This window comes from Physella acuta, unplaced genomic scaffold, assembly GCF_028476545.2.
Source record: "Physella acuta isolate Inbredline_101_S28 unplaced genomic scaffold, ASM2847654v3 ptg000047l, whole genome shotgun sequence".
Classification (NCBI taxonomy): Eukaryota; Metazoa; Mollusca; class Gastropoda; family Physidae; genus Physella; species Physella acuta.
In genome coordinates, this window is record NW_026731567.1 from 141,092 (window position 1) to 165,144 (window position 24,053).

The following is a 24,053-nucleotide window of genomic DNA, read 5'->3' on the forward strand; positions in this document are numbered from 1 at the left end:
AAAGGGCGGGGCGAATGTCAACGGTGTATCCACGCCATTGGTGGATAGAAATAGTGGGCGGGGCTTGATTTGGTTACAACAAGAGCGGTAACTCTACCTGGCCGGTGATTGATTGCTGGGGTATTGATTAAATAGATACGTCTAGATTTGATAGGCTTGTCTGGGGGTTCCATAGGAGCTTGTACAGTGCCCGGTTGTAAAACTCTCGCAGTTAACAGCCGTGTACCTCCCACCCACTATCGAGGGATTGTATACCACAAATCTCGCGAGATTACCAACATCACTTCGTCAAATTTTAATCGGAGAATACATCTTCGATTTCGTTGGAATAACTCAATTTTTTAAAACATGTTTAAAAATTTTGTGAATTCGTGATATAAGTACAGTTTACGATTTCAACCAACAGGTGTTTTAAAAAAAATTTCTGACCAAGATTCAAGTTCTCAAAGTCTTCAGCTCTCATTTGTTCATTGGCGTTTGTGTTTAGCTGTGTTGCTGTCGATCAAGAATTCCATGATTTAGGGTAGGTTGTAAAAAAAAAAGTATCATTGCGATTCCCCGAAGTTTATGATAATTGTTCAAGAAACCGAACCGCGTTTTGTTTATTGTCGGTGAACGCGAGTAGTCAGGACGGAACATTTATGGGAGGCCGCGCCACATTTTGGTGCGCAACAAATTGCAGTTTTCCTGGTCTATAAATCTTAATGGAAATTTGTCCGAATCGGATTGAATTTAATTGAGTAGTAAATCATAAGATACAATTATCTTCAGTGCTTAATTTGAACAGTCGGTGAATTTGTAATTTTAAGTAATTAATACAATTTCTTTTTATAAATAACTTCGCGTGCTAATTAGTGTGAGATATATCTTTAACTGTGTTCACAATTAAATTGGATCGGGTTCTCAACGTTTCAGGATTAAAAATACAAGTGATTTTTCTAAGTAGAGGAAATCTTTAGTTTTTGTGCGGGTTCGAATCCCAGTGAGCCGAGTGTTTTTTTGGTGCCAGCTATGCCTGAGATGTCTAGTGTATGTCAGGAGACCACCAGCACCCCGCCCTCCATGTTCGGGAGCCGGGGTGGTCAGGGCCTGGGCCCCCCTCACGCCTACTACAATCACTGTGGGGGGTACCAGCCCAACTCTGCACACGGCCAATACTCACATGATGGCTACAGCCCGTACGCGGTAAGTTGTTTTTTATTCAACTATCTGATGTTTTAATATGTTTTATATAACAAAAATCTGATGTTTTAATGTTTTATATAAATACAGTCTGATGTTTTAAAGTTTTAGATAACAACAGTCGGCTGTTTTATATTTTTACAGTCTGATACTTAAATTGTTAATATATTTTATATTAAAACAATGTAATGTTTAAATATATTTCATTTTACATCAATCTGATGTTTAAATATATTATACCTACAACATGCTTATGTTTAGGTATATTTAAGTTTACAATAATCTAATTGTTAGATATATTTACATGCTTTAAACGAAATGTATAAATCTATATAACCTACTTACTCTTTTTACATTAATTCAATGTTTCAAAATTTAATGGCAAGAGACATTTAAAAAAAACTCATTGTTTCATGAAGTTCAAATAATTTCTACACACTGTAAACCTACACATTTAAATAATTTAAAAAAAAAAGAATAGTTTAGTGTTGAATATAGAAATTTAACAACTACATTTTCGCAATTGTTACCTAACCACTAAAATAATAATATATACACGATAATTTCATAATATTTATAAAATCATGGCGCAACATTGTTAATGAAAGGGCTAAAATTAGTGGCCAATTTTGGCATTAAATATTAGCATTGTTTTAACTAATTGATTTGGCTTCCAGATTGTCGTATCTTGTTCAGCAAAGTAAAAACCATTACACTTTATAACATGCCGATAGATACGACCGTCAAATATTTTTATTTGTAATGAAATTTACTTTGGAATTTAAATTCGGGAACAAGTTTTGAGAAATTGGCTTTATTTTTGGACATTAAAAATGATTACATGTTGTTAGGAAGTATTTGAAAATTGTAATTTTGATATAGTTATTAATGAAATCAACTTTATTTGTAAATTTAATTTCGGATACAATTTTTTTTTTAATGCAGTTAACGATAAAATTTCTGTTGCAGGCGCCACAACCAGAACAGTCACCACACCATCAGCACCACCTGCACCACCAACAACAGCACCAACAGCAACAGTCCTGGGGGTACAGCATGGGCATCGTGGGCAACAGCCGACCCGGGCATGGGGTCGTCAATGATGAATGGCAGCAGAATTACCTGCTAGCCAGTAGCACGCCAACACAGGTAGGTGTCTTAATGGTAGCAGAACTACCTGCTAGCCAGTAGCACGCCAACACAGGTAGGTGTCTTAATGGTAGCAGAACTACCTGCTAGCCAGTAGCACGCCAACACAGGTAGGTGTCTTAATGGTAGCAGAACTACCTGCTAGCCAGTAGCACGCCAACACAGGTAGGTGTCTTAATGGTAGCAGAACTACCTGCTAGCCAGTAGCACGCCAACACAGGTAGGTGTCTTAATGATGAGTGGTAGTAGAGCTACCTGCTAGCCAGTAGCACGCCAACACAGGTAGGTGTCTTAATGATGAGTGGCAGCAGAACTATCTGCTAGCCAGTAGCACGCAGAACTACCTGCTAGCCAGTAGCACGCCAACACAGGTGGGTGTCTCAATGGTAGTAGAACTACCTGCTAGCCAGTAGCACGCCAACACAGGTGGGTGTCTCAATGGCAGCAGAACTACCTGCTAGCCAGTAGCACGCAGAACTACCTGCTAGCCAGTAGCACGCCAACACAGGTAGGTGTCTTAATGGTGAATGGCAGAACAACTATATGCTACCCAGTAGCACGCAAAACTACCTTCTTGCCGGTAGCACGCCGAAAATGGTGAGTGCAAAATACTGGTAACGAATTCGGATCCTGGATTCAAAGTCCGTAGTATGACAATGAACCCACCCGGCACTGAAGGGTAGGCCTACTTGAGTTAAGTTAAAGAAAGAAAATGCGGCTGACCACACTATCAATTGTCATGCAGTGGTCACAGAAAAAGGTGAACTCTATATCATCTGCTACACGGAACGGTATGTCCGAAATGTAACTTTACTACCAAAAATGTAGAAATATCCCATCTGCCCTATTAAACGCCAGACCGAAACTGGTAACTTTAATTGCTTTTTTAAAAACAAGTATCAGTTATTTTTAGTTTTTCTCATTTAATTTTTATTGACTAAAACGTCTTTATATTTAATTAACATATGCACCCAGGGGGGGGGGGGAGTTTGATAGAGGGGAAGGGGGAGTTTTGAATTTTTCAGTCAATGTGACACAATGGAGTCAAGGAAATGTTTAAAGAAATATTTTTTTTCATTTAATTTTTCAAAGTGTCAGATCAGATTTTCGTTAGATCTGGATTTTTTTTTTTAAATACTTCGTTGTTTATTTTACCAAGCATCTGGCTTTTTTTTTTAATTAATAAATATGCGCTACTAGATCTAGTTCATAATAAGTTAATTTTTATAATATGATTGAATAGCTGAATACATTTACTAAGGTATCCAAATTGTAGTCACTAGTACGTCTTTAGTGAATGGATACTGTCACGTGACCATTATTTACATGTATATATTTCATCACGTGATTTCTCTCCCCCTACCCAACCCACCCACACAGGGCCACTACAACTACAACTACCGCACCCCCAACTCACACCTGCCTTTGGATTACGCCTCACCTCTGTCTGCTGGGCCGGACACGAACCCTCAGGTGCTAGACGGCTCCCCGTCTCCAGAAGCCCCGTCCCCGGGGGAGCCCCCCGTCACGGGGATGGGCCCCAACAACCAGGGCGCCAAGTCGCTGCGCCCGCCCTATGAGTGGATGAAGCCGTCAGCATCGCTGCCTCAGTCAGGTAAGGGAGGCTTCGTTCATTTGGGGGGGGGGGGGGGGGTCTGAACTTAGTCTTCTTTCAATGGGTAAGTGTGTGTGTGTCTTCTTTCAATGGAGGACGGGAGGGGGGTCTCAACTTAGTCTTCGTTAATGAGGGGGGGGGGGATAACTTTAGGGGTCATTATCGAGGGTCTCGAGCCTGGAGGTTTTGGTTTCGGGTGTTTCAACTTCAGGGGTCTCAAATTCAAGGGGTCTCAAATTCAGGAAGTTTCAACTTCACTTGGTCTCAAATTCAGGGGGTTTCAACTTCAGCGTTCTTATTCACAGAGGTCTCAACAGGGGTCATTCCCAATATTATAAACTGCTTTTAACCGTATTCATTTTAAGTTAAAATTTAATCTAAGAGGTATAAACGTAATGGGGTTTACAATGTTTTTATATGGGATTTTTAAAAAGCCATATAATTCAAATGGTTAAAATTCTTGAGTCCATCTCAACAAAAAGCGACCCATTTCGTCCAATTAGAATAATGTGAAAACATAAAGAAACACGCCACATTTAGCATTATCAACACAAAACAATGTATTTCTTAATTTCGTATGTAGGCCTACCGGTTGTATAACACATTGGTGATTTAATAACTACGCTTTAAAAAAATCCCCTTTTATTTGTTACTTAATTAAAATGTTTATTTTTAATTTCAATTTGTCAAAATATTGTTTAATCTTACGATAAAAAAGCTAATAAATTGATTATGTTCTATGTATAAATTAGGTTGAAATTCCTCATAATATGCGCACAGAGGAATTTTAAGTTTAGAGTTTGGCTTTGGGTATAAGTGGCTTAAATAAGCTTATAGTCAATGAATGTTCTAAAATAACTCATTTCTAAAAAAAAATTGAATTTGCCTACATTTACGAAATGTTTTATTTTTACTGCCCCCGCCCCCCCCCCCCCTCTTAACAGCTACTTATGTAAACAAAGTAGAAAACATTTTTTTTTCTATTTTGTTATAAACTATTCAAACTATCTTGACACTTCATAGATTGAGTTTTCAACATCAATATGGGGGTAGGGACGGGGCAGACATAAATAATATAAAAATCTACCAAATTCTGTACTAAGCAGACATATAGCCAATAAAATGTGTGTTTATTGTCTGTACTTAGTTTTAAAATTGTTTGTTTACATTTTCGTTGAGGCCATCTTTATGCGAGTGGTTTTGACATGTAAAAGAAAAATATCTTAGTCCACTATCTTTTGTTTTAGTTCTTGTTTTATTACAAAAATTGTTCCGTGTGTAACTTACAATTAAAATAAAGGTATGACATCGTGGGAATTCCCCGTGACGTCATTGTTGTATTTATACATCGGGAAACAAAACAACAACAAAGGGAAAACACTGTGACATGTTTACGACCCGGCTTGTCTCCCTTTATAAAACAAAGCCAGACTTATTCCGTCAACAAAACTGTGTCATACGCTGACCAGACGTCTGTCCACTGACACTGGTCACTGCTAAGTCACACTGACCCAGTGTGACAAAAGTATGTGTCACGATAGAATATTTAATAAAAAACTGACAGGCAAATATTTGTATTTTACTTTCCCTATCGTTTATAGACCAAACAAATAATACTTTACATGAAATACAGAAGAGTTAAGAAAATAAATCTGCGCTTCTTATTATTGGCGGTTGGGAGCGGGTGGGGGGAGGTGGTAATAATAATGTATAAGATAGTTGTTACATGTGTGATTTTGTGGGGACAATTTTATTATGTATTTCGTTTCTTTCCCACCTATTCAATTTATTTATTCAATTCATTAAAAAAACGGTATCATGTATGAAGGTACTAGGATATGTAAGGTTACTTTGTGCTATAAATGTAAAGCACATTTCGATTCCGTTTCTCTTTTTCTATAATTTTTTTCTGTTTTGGAACTTCATTTCTTGCGACCCTTCCTACCCCACCCCCTCTCTTCTTAGTTGTAATTGACTGCTTGTCATATTGTTCGATCACCGTGTGTTGTTAAATTTATTTAAAACAATAGCATACTAGTTTCTGCTATAATTGTCTACTGTGTCGGTTTGACATTTAAAATTTTACTGCTAGTAACTTACTATACGTACAGAGTTGTTATCAAAACATATACGCATTTTCCTGATTCCTTTCTTAGTCGCAAACATAAATAAATCCGCGTTTTATTTACCCATAAGCCAAACGCGGGTCCAGAACCGAAAGTTGTTGACCCATGACTTAATGAACACATGTTCGATTCAAATCTCAAACCTCTTTTTAAAAGCTCGGTACCGTCAAACTCTGAACACACTTCACGACTACACGACCAACGTGTGAACAGATTCGCGTGTAGGATTTATGACACAGCTAGCACGGGAAATGTGTATTAAAATACCATCGCTCTCAACTAGGTAAACACGGAGGTTGTAGCACACAGCAAGATTAAAGTTGGGCTTATGGTTTATGTAATTGATAGGCTATTGAGGTTTTGTAAGGTAGATAGAATAGACTGAAGATACACTGGGACTGTTGTTCCCCAAAGCTCGTGGCTATCCGAATATTGCTGGCTTTAGGATCAGCGTAATTGTCTTATTATTGATAAGGTATTTTTGTTTTAGCTGTTTTGATACTTGCCAATTACAGCATTGATATATCTAATATTAGTGGTTGTTTTATTAAAGTTCCCTTTTTAGAACTTTATGATCCATGGGTCAAGTTTGCACTAGTTTCATTGGCATATGAAAGGATAGTGTGGCAGAGGCGTAGCGACCCTTCCCGGCGCCCGGGGACAAACTTTTAATGTGGCGCCCCTCTCGAGAGCAAATTTTTAATTTGCACCTCTTCCCCCCCCCCCTCAAACTTCTTTCGATTTGCATCCCCCTCAAACTAGTTATAATGCAAAAATGAAGCTAAAATGACATTTTAATTTGTTTTTACAACCCATTTTGGCGCCCTCCCCCCCCCCCCCCGGGACATATGTACCCCTCCACCCCCCCACCCCATCGCTACGCCTCTGTAGTGTGGTCAGCTCTATGCCCAGCCACTTTTACGTTCCCTAACATGAGTTTGGTACCCATCAGAACAAAGTGATACACGGTTTCTGCTTAAGATTAAAATGTAAACCAAGAAATAATCCTAAAGGCAACTATATCGCCTGCTAACAAGTGAACAATCGAGGTGTAACGTGTCAATCTTATGGATGTCCATCCTATTGTCTAGTGTCTACCCGCCCCCACCCTTGTCAGACTTGACCTGCATAAGATTGGTGCCACCTTAAGATGGCAATCTGGCACTGGTCAGAAGGGTCATAACGTGAGGTCAAGGACCGGCACGGGCTTGTACAGTACCCGGCATGGCAGGGTAAAGCACCTCTCTCCCCATTCCTCCCCGCCCACTTGGTACCTGCCCACACCACCCGGCCCAACAAGCGCAGTTTAATTTAGTTTAAGTAACGTGTCAAATAAGGCTGTTTCGCTCGCTATATATATATATATATATATATAGGCCTATATATATATATATATATATATATATATATATATATATATATATGCACCTTATCCATGTTCTAAATCATTAAACATTGTTACTTTGATGGACCATACCCCCATCCTGTAAATATAATAAAACCCATTCATCGTCTTCTATAGATGTAAACAATGATGTAGGGCCTATTCAACACTGTTGTTAAACCGCATTGTAAATCTTAGCACGAATATGTAAACACGGTAAAGACGGGAGGGGATGCAACCGACGTGCTAATGCTATTATTAAGCTATCAGTAAAGGTGTAATTTAAAGTTAATTTAGATCCATGATAACATTTTAGATTAGCCGTCTGTTAAAAGCTTTTCACTAGAGAAATCGCTTGGGCGCCATGACATTTTTAAAAAGATTTTAAAAAATTCTGACATTTAGAATAACTTAAATAGTTAAATACGTATCGAAACTAGGAGAATGTTAAATAACTGTTCTTTAATATGTATAAAAATTCGGACAATGTAAATAATTATCCCTTTTTAAGTAACCCAAATTTAAACAATTCAAACAACTGTTCCATAATATTACAGAAAAGTCGGACATTTTAAATAACTTTTCTTTATTAAGTATCAAAACTCGGGACAATGCATATAATTGTATCCCAATATGTATCCAAACTCAGACACTTTAAATAACTGTAGGGCCTACTTTGAAGAGATTCTTAACTAGGCCTACATTTATTTCAGAAAATAACTTTGCCAACGGAATATAAAACTACTTAGATAACCTATCTAAAATGACTTAACCGACAGTTTATAAAAATGACTTATAACGTAACGGCATGTAAAATGACTTCATATTTCAAAGTTAACGGCATGAAAAATGTACACGGCACACCTTAAAAACAAAAAAAAACCTCGGCAAAAAACAAGACTTATCTAACCTTATGTTACAAAAAAAGCTAACAAGGCGGCTGGCAAAGTAGTGCTATCGAACTAAAGTCCCCGATAAATCAGAGCCTCTGGTTTGAAGTTTGACGACCGACCTTTGTCGTCCCTGTAACGACCGTGCAACGCTGGCGATTTACTCTCCAAAATAAGTCTTTGAACTGCTGTTTCAAACGGTTTTTTATTTCTTGCGATTGCATTCACTTCGAGTCACTTACAAGATTTAAGAACATTTTTTTCTAGGGCTGAGATTTTTTTTACTCATTGTGTAATTTGAGACACTAAACAAAATTAAACTTTACATTAACGCCGTTTAAAAATAATTAATTATGTTTTAATTATGAATAAGTCAGTTTTATTTGACTTAAGTTTAAATAAGTCATCTTGTTTGACTTTAAGTAGGTAGGATCTCCCGTGGGAAAGTTTAACTCAATTGCGTTTAACGTTTCAGGGTAGATCACCCACTCTTTACTGAATTATTTCCCCTATATTATTCCGTCCTTTCTTACGTCCCCTTTTCTTAAACCCACTTCCCTTGTTTGTGAAATCGGGTTTTTGTTTATCACTGCAACAACAAATCAACACTGAACTGCGAGCTACACTAGGCTGAATGACCTCCCCTGCCTGGCCTTAGACCGTGTGTGAAACTGACCCCTGGTCGTGTAGCTGCCCCGCCCACCTGACGGTCCAGTCCGTGACGTCATGCTCCGCTGGTTAGGTCAGTATTGGCTTAAGCGGGTGTTGGCAGGTATTGTCAGCCTCGATGGACTCCTGACAACTTGTCAGTTGAGCGCCATATTGTCTGGACGATTCACCCTCATCGTCTGACAACTATGTCAGGATGTGACGTCACGGATATTTCTATATGACGTCATTAATGTACCCGGAAAAAAAGTTGCTTTTTTTTAAATTTGCAAATAAAGTATTGAACACAAAACAGAGAAGATGTTTAGATAAATCTATAATAACTATATTTTCTGCAATTTTCGTACGAGGTAAATTTCTGGCAATCCTTTTCTTTTCTGAAGTGATTTGCGCGATCGTAAGCCCTATTGTTATATTCTGAGTAATTTATTCGCCGATAATTCAACAATTCAGATTTTAAAAATATTTAAATTTTATCTTGAAAAAAAAATGCCTTCGACAAATTCCAAATTTTAACAAATTCAAGTCTAACACTGGTGTTTTAAAAGAAAAAAAAATGATTCTTTCCACCCCCCCCCCCCCCCGCCCTCTTCCCGAAGGACTAATTTCAATAATTGAGTTCCTTTACCTTACTACGCAGCTCATTTTAGAATTATTGAGTTTGCGTGTTATCACATGTCCCCGCGTATGCTTTTATGGCTCAATGCTAGAGCCTGGTCGATTATTAGGTCACCGGTACGGTCGTCTGGCGGTGCGCGAGACACCGAGTTGTGACGTCACTCAAGTCTGGCACTCGTGGTGCCACTGACATGTACGATGATGACATCTTTATGACGGGTAGTTCACCTGACACGAGGGTACTAGAGTATGGGGGAAGGGGGTAAAAGGGGGGGGGGGGGCAATGATGGACTTTACTCCAACACCTCAAATATCTTTATCTTGCTGTACACGTGCGATACACTCAATGACTGGGGAGAGCCTCCTCCCACCCTCCACACTCATACAGTTCTCGTGTCATAGATCACGTGACACACTATGACCTACTTCCCGCGTGTAGAGCACACTTGTCAAATTTAATGATATACCTGTCCGCTCGACGTCTGAGCGTAATCTTTATCAGCTAATTACAGAGTGTGGGGTGGTGTTGGTGTGTGGGGGAGGGGTGTGGGGTTGGGGGTGTGGGGTTGGGGGTGTGGGGTTGCGGGTGTGGTCGGAACAAGGCGATGTTTATCACCAAACTTCTATAATCTGATACCGCGTAGGAGTGTACATAATACATATAAAAAATCTTGAACAAAAGAAATCATAACTAGGCCTACATAATAATCTGTGTATGTATGTGTGTGTATTTGTGTACATGTTAACACATCATCACATCATTACCCGTCACACCTACTATGGTATGGGCGGCCAACCAAAGACCCTGTCCTGTGTCATTTTCTCAACATACCTCCAGGTGTAACCCATCTTTGTAGCTTTAGTTTACAGGTCCTATTGCCAAATGTTTCTTGGTTGATATTTTACGCTTTCTTTGTGGGTTTGATTTCAATGTTCGTGTGAGCACTATCAATTTAAATTATTTTTTTAAATATAAGATTGTGTCACTGATGAATGTTTTCCAATACTGATGCAAGTTCCTTACTAGTCTGTATTTTTTTAATAATGCAACGTAATTTAATATTAATTACAATGACATTTAGCTTTTATGACAACTGTTACGTATGTTTACAAAACAAGTTTGTGAGATCTTTTGTTGTCTATCAATGTGTAGGACTCCTGCAGGCCCCTTGGTTTAAAGTGATAATTAAAATTAAAACTTGTGTCAAACCCCAATTAGAATCTCTATGGTTGCCAATGAATGCCGTAATATAATTCATAAATTCCTATTAAAAGTATGTTGAGTCTACTATAGCTGCTACAAAATACAAGTAAATCAAAATGTACTAACGACTTGTTTTAATTTTAACTGATCTTCTTCCGATCAAACTGTTTCCATAAAAAAAACTCACCATAAATATTATTTCGGGTGTAATTATTTTAATCACAATAGAGTTGTCATCCTTACTACATCTATAGGTCTACTCTCATGGGAGATTTCTTTTCAAGGGAGGTCATTCCCTATTTAACTATTTTGTAAAAAAAAGTAAAAATTAATAAGTTGAATCTAAAAACTAAATATTTAAACTTTTAATTAACCGTTTTTTTTTTATAACTTAAACCGAATAGGGTTTTTTTCTGCCTTAAGTAAATTAATATTTACATATTCTAAATTGTTCAATATGGCGGGGTTTTAAATATCCAGTATTCTATAATTAGCATTTACACCACCATAACAGTCTATTATTTACGTACATTTAATTATTCCGCTAAAATTTAGCGAACCTGCTAAGTTTTTGCCAGACGTTGGTTGTATACTGCTGGTCAGTTTTTATTCACAAGAAGACTCAATTCTATTTCAACCGAGAGATTGCTTAGAAATACAATAAAGCAGAAAAGATAAATAATCATGAAATATAACTATGAGTTCTTGTGTAATATAACCCATACAGGAGATTTTAGTTTCACCTTTCGTTAACACCAACTTGGGCAGCTGTGCTAAATGTTGTCTTATTTTATGTTAGCGTAAATCCCATTAGGTAAATAATGTATCGCTGAATGCCTAAATATTTACATATCCCTCCATATTATAGCTATATCATTCATCAACAATATAATCTTTTGCTAAACTAAGCCTCAGCGACCGGAGGAATATAGAATCCGTTAAGTTTCAAGTGATTAGATAACAAAGACCCCCCCCCCCCTCTCTACCCCAACCCCCCGGTTCTCCCACCGCCACTTAGAAGGTGTGGACAGTCTTGACCAAACTATACACCCGGGTGGTGTTGACTCAAACCCGTTATGAAGTCCAGTCACAATACGGGATGATTGGAGGCATGTGATAATGGACAATTATAACAGTCAAAGAACAGACAGTATCATAGACTATACCCCCCTACCCCCTCCCCCCACCGCCCGTGGAGCGCAGACAAAACCACGCCAGGCATCTGACAACAATCCCCGGGGGGAGACCCCACATCCGGGCCTATTGAACAGCGCTGTTTTACCTGCAGAGGAAGACACAAAGGGGGCGTGGCCTGGCGATCAATGGACGATTGAAATCTGAAGTGTGATATCGGGAAGGTAGAAAAAAGGGGCACAAAACTAACGAAAGCTTGCAGGCTCTTTTGACCACTTCCGGTTTGACGCGCTGGACAATCGCCACCTCCTTGAGCGATCAGGGGCGGATAATTACATGCAATAAAATTACACAACAACAACAATGATGATCTCCCTTATATATTTGATTATGTGTCTTTGTGCAAGGTATTTTCCCCAAATATTTGAATTGAACTTACAATGAAAGCGCACAAACCCAAATTATTTATTTAATACGTTTTTTTAAACAATTGATTTAAAAATTAACCCTCTCTAGCAAACAATATAAATTATGTCATACACTTAAACCTATATAAACCGGTTTTACTTAAGGAGTAAATATTATTTTCGATGTTGAGAGATTACTTTTAGTGCTCAAGTCTTGTAAAACCTGTAGAGCCGCTGATGTCTTATTCCTCTAGACTCACTGATGTTCTATTCCCCCAGACTGGTGTTGCATTCGCCTAGACTGATGCTCTATTCCCTTAGATTGATGTTCTATTCCCCTAGACTGATGTTCTATTCCCTTAGACTGATGTTCTGTTCCCTTAGATCAGGGGGTCTCCAAACTACGGCCCGCGGGCCGGATGCGGCCCGCGAAGTCCTCTCGTCCAGCCCGCGGGGATCTTTTTGTCCAAGAAAAAATCGTTTGTTGGTGATGGTTGAGGAACTTTGCTCAGAAAAATCAAAGATGCCTGGAAGAAACAGGCTCCCGAACTGAAATTTGATAGTTAATGCGGCCCTCGGACTGAAAAGTTTGGAGACCCCTGCCTTAGACTGATGTTCTATTCCCTTAGATTGATGTTCTATTCCCTTAGACTGATGTTCTATTCCCCTAGGCTGATGTTCTATTCCCTTAGACTGATGTTCTACAGCCCCCTGATTCGACGTTAAATTCCTTTAAACTGATGTTCTATTCTCTCTAGACTGATAATCTACTCACCTAGACTTGAGTTGTATTCCCCTTGACTTATGTTGTATTCCCCTAGACTGATTTCGTATTCCCCTAAGCTGATGTCCTATTCCTCTAAACTGATGCCGTATTCCCCTATAATGATGTCGCGTATTCTCCTAGACGGATGTTTAATTCCCCTAGACCAGCACACTGATGTTGCATTCCCCTAGATTAATGATGTATTCCCCTAAATGTTATATTCCCCATGACTGATGTTGCATTCCCCTAGATTGATGTTTCATTCCCCTAGACTGATGTTCTATTCCCCTAGACAGATGTTGCATTCCCCTAGACTAATGATGTATTCCCTTAGATGTTCTATTCCCCATGACTGATGTTGCATTCCCCTAGCTAGACTAATGTTTCATATCCTAGACGGATGTTGTATTCCCCTAAACTTATGATATATTCCCCAAAAATGTAACACCAACCCCCACATAACTGTGTAGGCCTATTAGTTCCTCTAGCATAGGCCAGAGGAAAATTTTGTAAGAGAAAGACAGAAGTAAACGATCAACCCTTTACGCGTTTCATGTGTTTCCAACAGGAAATCAATTGTTTATCAGCCACATTGAGACAGGTGTGGTGACGGAGTGGGGCTGGGAGTTGGGGGGGGGGGGGGGGGGGGGGGAAATCATTGTTACTTGGGGGGGGGGGGATGACAGAATGTCGGCTAGAAATGATACGACTTTAAAGAAATGGATGTTCAAAAGAATTTTATTGAGACCGCTGTCATAAAACGTTAGTCTGATCTATTCTTTACGACAACAACCGACCAACCCAGAATGGTGAGGAAGAAAGGAAAGGGGGGGGGGGGGTAAAGTAGGCGCGGTGCAATTAGATCCTAATTATCAACAATTATTTTGTAACTTGCGGCGCCCGTGTTATTCAGACCTAGAGTTGATTTATCAACGAAGATGTTTGAATGTATTCGTACACATTTTGTGTCGGAACTCAACGTAAAACAAACCGCTAAAAAATTGTGAACGTTAACGTTTTATTTCTAATAATTTATACTCAAGAACATTACTTTTTATTATTATTTGATATATTCATGTTTAATAGTAATTATTTAAAAAAAAGGCAATACTAAGAAAAAATTGAAAGTTATAAATAAAAACAAATCTAATTCATTCAAAAAATAATTAACATCGGGCAAAATTAAATTCCATGGTTGAATTGGCCGATTTGATCTCATAGACTCACTGCTTTATTGAGCTTAGACCCATTGCCCGCCAGCAAAGCTCACAAGTCTGGACCAAAAAAAAAATTCAATTAAATAAAACGTTAACATTTACTAAAAACACTATTTTGATTTGACTTAGTTCTCTTTGCTCCTTATGGAACATAGGACCATGACCATTTCCTTCCATTTTATCTGATCCCCGGCTATTAATTTTGCAATCTCCCAAGACATCCATGTTGGCTTCAGTTCTTCGAGAGGACTCCGTGTCCGTCTTGGGCGCCCTCTCTTCCGCTTTCCTTAGGGGTCCACTCAAGCGCCTGGCTCACCCAAATGTGACACGCCAGACGCTTGAAAAATACTTTTTTAACAACCTTTAAACATTTAAACAATAGTTCACATACATGTTTGCACTTGATATCTATTCATGCAGGCCTAAGACAACAGCGTGATATTTTTTTTATTTAAAAAAAAAAGGAGTAGCAGCAAATAATGTAATCGTTCGACAAATCAAAATGAGATTTTAACAAACCTCGACTTTTTATACATCTATAACATGGAATAACTTAGTTTTCTTTATGTCTGTGTGTCTGTAAACAGGACAACTTGACAACCGTTCATATTAAGTCGCATGTTTCATCAAATTTGTTAATTTATAATTATTAGGGGAAATAACTTTTAAATGTGTTCTTAAAAGTCGCTTTGAATACAAATAAATTAAATATGCAACAGGAAATAAATAAATTAAACAATTTAATATTTTACAAAATTTGAAAACAAATTGTAACTTATTAATTTTCTACTTATTTAATTATTAGATTTTTTAAAATAAATTATTGAATTTTATTCTTAAATAAATTGCATTAGCTCTTATAGATACTTTATAAGAAGTTATTCGAATGTTCTCATCTAAACTGTGCTAGGATGTCACACAGTGCGAGGAGGAATATTTTTACATATTCCTGTACTTAATGTCTCATATTTCTAACAAACTCTATCTTCTTAATTTAATAAACAATGCGATTACATTTGTGCTGTGTTTCGTAAAAAAAATTGTTTTAAAAATATATGGCTTTTGCAAATAGTAATTATAAATTAATTATGTTTTAAATAAATCTCTGTACATCATATGCATTATACCCCCCCCCCCCCCGTCAATCTTCAAAATTGCCTATGTTAGTTTACAAATATATACCCCCCCTCTCCCAACCCATGAAACTCTTCTTTGTATTATTTGTACATTTAAGAATGAAATCTATAAAGATAACGAAAGAGTGTAAGTCCACCACGGTATGCGTAAGACGCATGATGAAATACAAATAATTAAACAGCGGTGACAAGAATTACACGATCTCAGACATAAAAAAACAACTGTTTCCTATACGGTGTAGGAGTAAAGCAGAGGCTAGTGTAATCGGAATAAATTGAAAATCAAGGTGTTGTCAATAATCGAAGCCTTTTACCTCCCTGAAATGTGAAACTTTTTTCGCGATAATGTCTGAATGTCCGTGTGTGTCTATGGAGACTACCTTGAGTACTGTTTAAGCTATGTTGACGAAATTCCATACAAACTCTTAAAGTATTATAATATAAAATATGTAGTTTTCTTTCAACTTTTTAACCATTTCCTGTAAAAGGAAGTGGTACGTACTCTACTTCCGGTTTCTCAAAAGCCGATACACTTGAGTACCGTTTAAGTTAGGTGGACGAAATTTTATACATAAGTATTAAATAGTATACGTGAGTTTCTATCAATCGATTTTTCTCTTTCTGGAAATTGTAGGCCTACTTTACCCAATTTCCGCGTGAACTGTGTAATTCGAACGCTTTTTCAGTTAGGTTAACGAAATTTAATACATAAGTATATCATGTTATTCTTATATTACTTACAACTTTTTATTGACTTCAAATATCGCGAAGTGGTATTTTACTCTCTTTAGAGTTTCTCAAATAATAGACACTTAAGAACCACTTAAGTAAGTTGGGTAAAATTTAATATATAGGTATTAGATTTGTATTATGCACATAATTTTAAGAAATTTTTAATGATTTCCGGCTATTTGAAATGTATTTTCTCAACAACAACAACAACAACAAAAAAAAAAAAAAAAAAAAAAAAAAACGACAATTAGATAGCATACTTTTTAAAGCAGTGTATTTTAAGAGATGACGTTTCGTCTCTGTGTTTTCTAGAAGAACGTGCGGTTTTGTCACCCACTTTTATATTTCTTTAGCTTGGTTGGCCTTGAAGTGTCATCCCAACACTTACTGTTATATAAGAATATTCGAGTAAATGTAGATAAGAACTGAAATGACTCAGAATTTAAAATTAAAATAATAACCAATACATACAACTGAAGTCTCTTTCTCTAAAAATTTATCACCAAAACACAAAAGATTAATTTTTTTTCTAGAAATTCTGCTCAAAGTTTCGATTTTTTTACACATGATAAAGTTGTGTTTGGTTAAATAAATATAGAAAAGACCGTGTTCTTTAGTATAAATACTTGATATTTCTTTTCAAAATTAAATTAAATTAAAAATAATAATCTCGATATTCGTAAAAAGTTGATTTATGATATAAACAGTGATTGATATAAATATTATTTTTTGAGTATAAATCTGCGTAGAAATGACTCCCGTTGTGTTAGTCATCACTACCTTGAACCAGAGGCGTAGAGAGGGGGGGAACTTATGTCCCCGGGCGCCGACCTTAGGGGGGGGGGGGCGCCAAATTGAAAGTTTGAGGGGGGTGCAAATGAAAAGTTCGAGGGGGGGGGGGGGTGCAAATCGAAAGTTTGTTCCCGGGCGCCGGGAGAGGTCGCTACGCCTCTGCCTTGAACACACTGCTAGAATATTTGAAAACTTGCTTAGATAAAGTATATTTTAGGTTTCTATTTTTTATCGATAAATCAAACAGGTAAGAACTTCATATAGTAATGTTAAAAGCCCACCGTAAACTAACACGAAAAAAATCCAACCCTTTCGACCATCATCAATCATGCTCATTCACGACCTATCACTTTTTCCCACTGACCTTGACCCCATCAGGTCACGTGTCTCTTTTTTCAGGGAAGACCCGCACGAAGGACAAGTACCGGGTCGTGTACACGGACCACCAGAGGTTGGAACTGGAGAAGGAGTTCCACTTCAGCAAGTACATCACCATCAGGAGAAAGGCGGAGATCGCTTCACAGCTGGGCTTGTCTGAGAGACAGGTGGGGTTTTTTTAAAGTTTGTGTGTGGGTGGTGTGTGGGTGGTGTGTTGGGTGGTGTGGGGGGTGGTTGTTCCACTTCAGCAAATACATCACCATCAGGTGAAAGGCGGAGATCGCTTCACAGCTGGGCTTGTCTGAGAGACAGGTGGGGTTTTTTAAAGTTTGTGTGTGGGTGGTGTGTGGGTGGTGTGTTGGGTGGTGTGGGGGGTGGTTGTTCCACTTCAGCAAATACATCACCATCAGGAGAAAGGCGGAGATCGCTTCACAGCTGGGCTTGTCTGAGAGACAGGTGGGATTTTTTAAAGTTTGTGTGTGGGTGGTGTGTGTGTGGTGTGAGTGGTGTGTGGGTGGTGTGTGGGTGGTGTGTGTGGTGGTTGTTCCACTTCAGCAAATACATCACCATCAGGAGAAAGGCGGAGATCGCTTCTCAGCTGGGCTTGTCTGAGAGAGGTAGGATTTTGTGGGTATTGTGTGGGGTGGTGTGTGGGATAGTCTGTGGGTGGTGTGTGATTGCGTGTTGGTGGTGTGTAGGATAGTGTGTGGGATGGTGTGTTGGTGGTGTGTGGGATATTATGTGATGGTGAATGGGGAAGGTGTGTGGCGTGGTGTGTCATCGCGTGTGGTGTAATGTGTTGTGCTGTTATATGGTGGTTGTACCACTTTAGCAAGTGCATCACCATCATGAGAAAGGCGTTTATCCACTTTTCGTCCACCCCCCGCTTTTCAAAAATTGTTTTGGATTCTATCTTTAGTATAGAACCCTACTTCTATTCATATCAGTCTATCAAAACAATACTTATTCGGTGAAACTAAAACCACACAGGTAGTGGCGATGAAATAAGCTTTAAATCTTTATTTTAATCAGCAGTGCTTTAACGCAACTTTTTTAGGGAAACATTTTGTCTGATCTTAAATTATAAACAAACGGTTCGCCCATTCATAATACACTAATTCATTTATTTCTACGAGTTTGTTTCCGTTAATATAACTATAAAAAAAACCACATTAATAAAAACTAAAGCATTAACAAATATCTGCCAGATTTTCTACTTTTTACCTTTAAAACATAATTTTGGATTTGTCATACAATTCTATTTTAAATTGAAACACTTTAACTGTAATCAAATAATGTTAAAATACATGCGAATATTCACTGTTGACAGTATAACGACATTGTCAGCTAATTGTTTTTGGATAAAATACAATTTGTTTGAAAACGTCAATCTGTTGACACTATCTGCACACGTGACAATAGAATTTGTACGAATAAATCAGGTTGAGGCGGGGTTTGTGGGGAATTTTATAATTGCTGCTGTAACAAAATGTTTGGGAAAAATTTTCTGGGAAAAACATGATTTTAACAATTAGTTTTCTCTAATTCTAGTTCCTACAATACTATAACTAAGGAATACTAATTAGGGATTTTACTATAGTTAGGAATATTAATTAGGTATTTTTGTGGTTACCGTAATATATATATAAGTACGGACCCAAACAATTCTAGTTACTACAATACTACATTTAAAGACAGTTAATAAAGTATAATGATAGTTAACCTAGTACATAGAAATAAAATTAAGGACGCAGAACAACTGTAATCCATCAAATAAAATTTAGACCCCTTACAATTCCAGTTTCTTTGAGGCAGGATGATAAAATTAAGGACTTGCATATTTTATATTTACTGCAATACAAAAAGTAACATTGGGGACTGCATCAATTAAATTATTTCATTCTCGTATAACTTATACATAGGGTTTGTCGTATACTATGGCATATCAGAGCTGTTATTTTTCTCCTATAAACGGGCACTTAACTCTCGTCTTTTCTTCTCCAGGTAAAAATCTGGTTCCAAAACCGTCGGGCGAAGGAAAGGAAACAGAACAAGAAGCGCCAAGAGCAGACGGACCTTCAAGGTCACAGCAACCCGGGCAGCGCGCACCACCTGGAGCCCCACCACATGGAGCCCCACCACCAGCTCCTCCACGACGGCCACCCTTTCCCCAAGGCTGAGAAAGAGGACGACTTCTCCATCAAGCACGAGCTCCCGTGTCACAGCTCCGCCCTCACGTCCTTGACCCCGCCCGGCCCCCTCCTCCACGCCGGTCTCCACAACCCGCCGGTGATGCCCCCCGGGGTGGGGCGCAGCAGCCACGCGTCCCTGGCCCGGTACCACGAGGGCATGAGGAGCTCGCCGGCCTCCACGGCGGAGGACATCGCTTACCGGATGACCAACGGCACCGATTCTGCCGGCAACAGCATGAACTTGTCCGGTTCTTCAGACAGCGGCGTCCTCTCCTCCCATTGACAATGACCATGGCTCGAGACATTCTCCGGTTCTTCAGACTGCGGCTTCATCTCCTACAATAGCTCGAGACATTCTCCGGTTCTTCAGACTGCGGCTTCATCTCCTACAATACCTCGAGACATTCTCCGGTTCTTCTAACTGCGGCGTCCATCCTACCATAGCTCGAGACATTCTCCGGTTCTACTGATTGCGGCTTCATCTCCTACAATAGCTCGAGACATTCCCCATGCTGTTCTTATAAACACTACTCATGTCCGAGTTGAAACAATTGGATTTAAGACGAACATTGCTCAGACGTTCCCCCATTTCCACATATTATAAACACCGCTCACGTCCGAATTAGTAAATAAAAATTGGATCTAAGATGAACATTCTTACGAAACATTCCTCATGATCTTCATATAAACATCAATCAAGTCCGAGTTAGTAAAAAAGTTGGATTCAAGATGAAATTGTTACGAAACATTCCTCCATGCTCTACAACTACAACACAACCAAGCGATAATAAAACATCAGGATTGAAGATGAAATTGATGGTGACAATTGTTCGAAACTATTTGCCGCCATCCAAATAATTAGGCGTGATTATAGACAGGTGAAATTGTGAGGTGATTCATGAGGCATCGCCACACAACAAGGGCTGTTTTAAATTAATTAACAGCCTGCGAAAATTAATTAACCCGGAACTAATTGTATATAAATCAATACTTGGACCAGAGACATATAACCCCTGACTTTATAAATAAACTGCAATATGTTTCGGTCGAGTGTCTTCGTTTGATATGGAAAAATATCATTTGACATATCGTCACCCTAAATGTTGCAGATTTAATTATGATTTAATGCTTGGGCAATCAGTATCTACATTCAACGTATCCATTTAACGTCACGGTTGTAAGCAATATAAGGCCATATTTTCTTGGTCTTTTTTTGTGAATAAAATGTTGATTTTAAAAATGAGAATGTAGTGCGTGTGTTGATATGTATGTATGAAATTTATGTGCGCAAATTGTTCAAATAATGCATTATACGATAATTGATTTTTTTTCGCTCTTTCCTAAATATAATATGCGCATTGCTTATGTTATCCAAAAATGTTTGTTTCGGTCAATGCATGCCTCCACTTCAATTTTGTTTTCCATATACCTAAATGCTTAATTGTAAATACGATTGTACATAGAAGTGTATACATACTTGTGGATGAAGTGTAAAGAAAATTGAAGATTGTTTTGTTGTTTATTTATTAATTTCCTTTACTAATACGAGAAACTAATCCAGCTGAAGTTTAAAATTGTCCTCATTTATTTGAACTGCTCAATATAATTTCAGCTTTGCTACATTGTAGTACTAATCTAAGACAATATAATGTAAAGGTTGTGGTACAGTTATCATTCAGTTGTATAATGGTGCTATAGCTCTGCTGTAGTAATGGTACCAAACCTGTATAGTTATAGTAATTTTATTAAAGTGCAGTATTGGCACTGTTATCGTTTACATCAAATTATTATTTTACCAGCTTTATTCTCCATTAATATGAATGTCATAAGGGCATAGACTAATTTTTGCAAAATTAATCATTCGTAAGACATACATGCTTATGAGAATACATATATATTTTGACCATTTTGTAATAAACAAAAATTATATTGCCAAAAGACAAAACAATAAAAAATAAAGAAAAAAATCTGGTTTGAATGTTTATTTTGTTACACTTATTACAATAATTCTAAGAGCTTTCTTGATAGCAAATTCATGAAAAAAATATAAATATAATATGAAGCTGAGAAAATTCAGTAGAATGGGAAAAAAAACAGAAAACAAACTAAACGTTTGCAACGCTATTCAATGCAGTAATATTACATATTGATTATCTTGCTGTAACTGTAAAGCTAAAGGCATGAAACCAAGTATTCCACTGGATGAAAGGGAAGCAGATGTTGCAAAAAAAAGCCACCTAAGCGTAACCTGTAGAAAACATTTCAAATTCAATAACTTTATCAGACAATAAAATGTTTAAAAGTTAGAACAAAAAAAAAACACTATGCTTTCTAAACGTCTATCGCACGATAGATGGTAGCAATGCTACCGATATTGGCTGAGATGAAAGTCTTTTAATTTCACAAAGCGGGAACATCTTTGAAATTGTAGAAGGACTGCCTTATCTTTAGATAATTGCAAAAAAAAAAAAAAATTACTTTCTTAGTTTCAGGACTTATAGGATGCATACGATTGTAGGAAAAATGGGTTGGGGGATTGAATCATCAAAACAGGGAGACTAATCTTGAGCTAGAGTAATTAAAACAAAAGCTAGAACTAGGTCAAGATGGCGGCGCCTTAAATCAAGATGGCAGCAGGCAGGGGGGGGACACACCTAATGAACGTGTCACGTGTTGACCGTCGTGTTTACCTCCGTCGTGGCGTGTTTGAACAGCGGACGCCCGAGAGTGCTCTCATCCAAGCTGGGGTGGCCGAGGTTTTATGGCTTAACGACCAGCGCATGGCCCCGGCCATCCAGCCAGAGCTGAGCAGAGCGGTTCTTATCTGCGGTTTATGGCCCGCGATCCGCAAACCTCCACGTCGATAGCAGGCTTTTGTTTTATGGTCACAATGTTAACCCCCCCCCCCCCCCCCACCCCACACCCTACTTCTCTATCCCCTCCTCTCATCCCATTGTTTAATATCATTGGGATTTCGGATCTAGTACTCATAGAAAGAGTCCGCATCAAAAAGCGGAAATGACTTTTTGAAAAAGTAGTTCAGGTGGGGAGTGGAGTCTTAGACCGGAAGTGCTGTTTTGATGGAGTCATCAGATAGATATTTTGTATTCAATGAGTACACCGAACCCATGTGATATTTGGGAACAGCGTTAAATAGACTCAACTGGGTATTGAAATCAACATTTAACCTGTTGTATATTGCCGGTTAAATACGTGGAGTATTGAAAACAGCGTTGAAATCATGTGTATGAAAACAGCCTCAAACCCCAACGTGTATTACAAAAAGCGCGCAAGACTCATTGGGAATTGCAGACAGCGTTAAACATATCATTTATTGCAAACAGCGTTAAACATATCATTTATTGCAAACAGCGTTAAACATATCATTTATTGCAAACAGCGTTAAACATATCATTTATTGCAAACAGCGTTAAACATATCATTTATTGCAAACAGCGTTAAACATATCGTTTATTGCAAACAGCGTTAAACATATCATTTATTGCAAACAGCGTTAAACATATCATTTATTGCAAACAGCGTTTAAACTATCATTTATTGCAAACAGCGTTAAACATATAATTTATTGCAAACAGCGCTAAACATATCATTTATTGCAAACAGCGCTAAACCTATCATTTATTGAAAACAGCGTTAAACATATCATTTATTGCAAACAGCGTTCAACATATCAATTATTGCAAACAGCGTTAATTAAACCTATCATTTATTGCAAACAGCGGTAAACATATCATTTATTGCAAACAGCGCTAAACATATCAATTATTGCAAACAGCGCTAAACATATCATTTATTGCAAACAGCGCTAAACATATCAATTATTGCAAACAGCGGTAAACATATCATTTATTGCAAACAGCGGTAAACATATCATTTATTGCAAACAGCGTTATAACATATCAATTATTGCAAACAGCGTTAATTAAACCTGTCATTTATTGCAAACAGCGCTAAACATCAATTATTGCAGCGCTAAACATATCATTTATTGCAAATATCGTTATAACATATCATTTCTTGCAAACAGCGTTCAACATGTCATTTATTGCAAACAGCGCTAAACATATCATTTATTGCAAACAGCGCTAAACATATCATTTATTGCAAACAGCGGTAAACATATCATTTATTGCAAACAACGGTAAACATATCATTTATTGCAAACAGCGGTAAACCCATCGATGTTGCAAATAGCGTTAAACCTTAAACCCATCGGTATTGCAAACCTCGTGTTATTTGGACAGCGTTAAACCCGTCGGTTTTTTTTTGTACAGCGGTTAATTTTCGATTATATCAAAACACCGGTTTAGATAATTATACAATAATGGTCAATTTTGCCCAGTATCGGTGGGTTTCTACATCACCACCAGATGGATTTTACGCAGAAGGAGTCAGCACAGGAGTGGAGTCAACGTAGGACTCGAGTTTATAGAGGATTTTT

General features: G+C 37.9%; 1 protein-coding gene across 3 annotated transcripts; it reads left to right on the plus strand.

The window, feature by feature from the left end:
* The first annotated feature begins 303 nt into the window (after positions 1–303).
* LOC131944481 (homeobox protein CDX-1-like) lies at positions 304–21,519 on the plus strand. 3 transcript variants are annotated; one of them, XM_059305152.1, is made up of 6 exons: positions 304–523; positions 916–1,185; positions 2,152–2,331; positions 3,712–3,946; positions 17,400–17,566; positions 19,404–21,519. In XM_059305152.1, the coding sequence occupies exons 2-6, from the start codon at positions 1,012–1,014 to the stop codon at positions 19,872–19,874; spliced, it is 1,227 nt and encodes a 408-aa protein (XP_059161135.1). In that variant the 5' UTR covers positions 304–523; positions 916–1,011; the 3' UTR covers positions 19,875–21,519. The 3 variants fall into 3 exon arrangements, with proteins under 3 accessions (XP_059161135.1, XP_059161126.1, XP_059161143.1); XM_059305143.1 differs by having other exon boundaries at positions 304–1,185; XM_059305160.1 differs by having other exon boundaries at positions 304–1,185; positions 17,421–17,566.
* Positions 21,520–24,053: the final 2,534 nt, after the last annotated feature.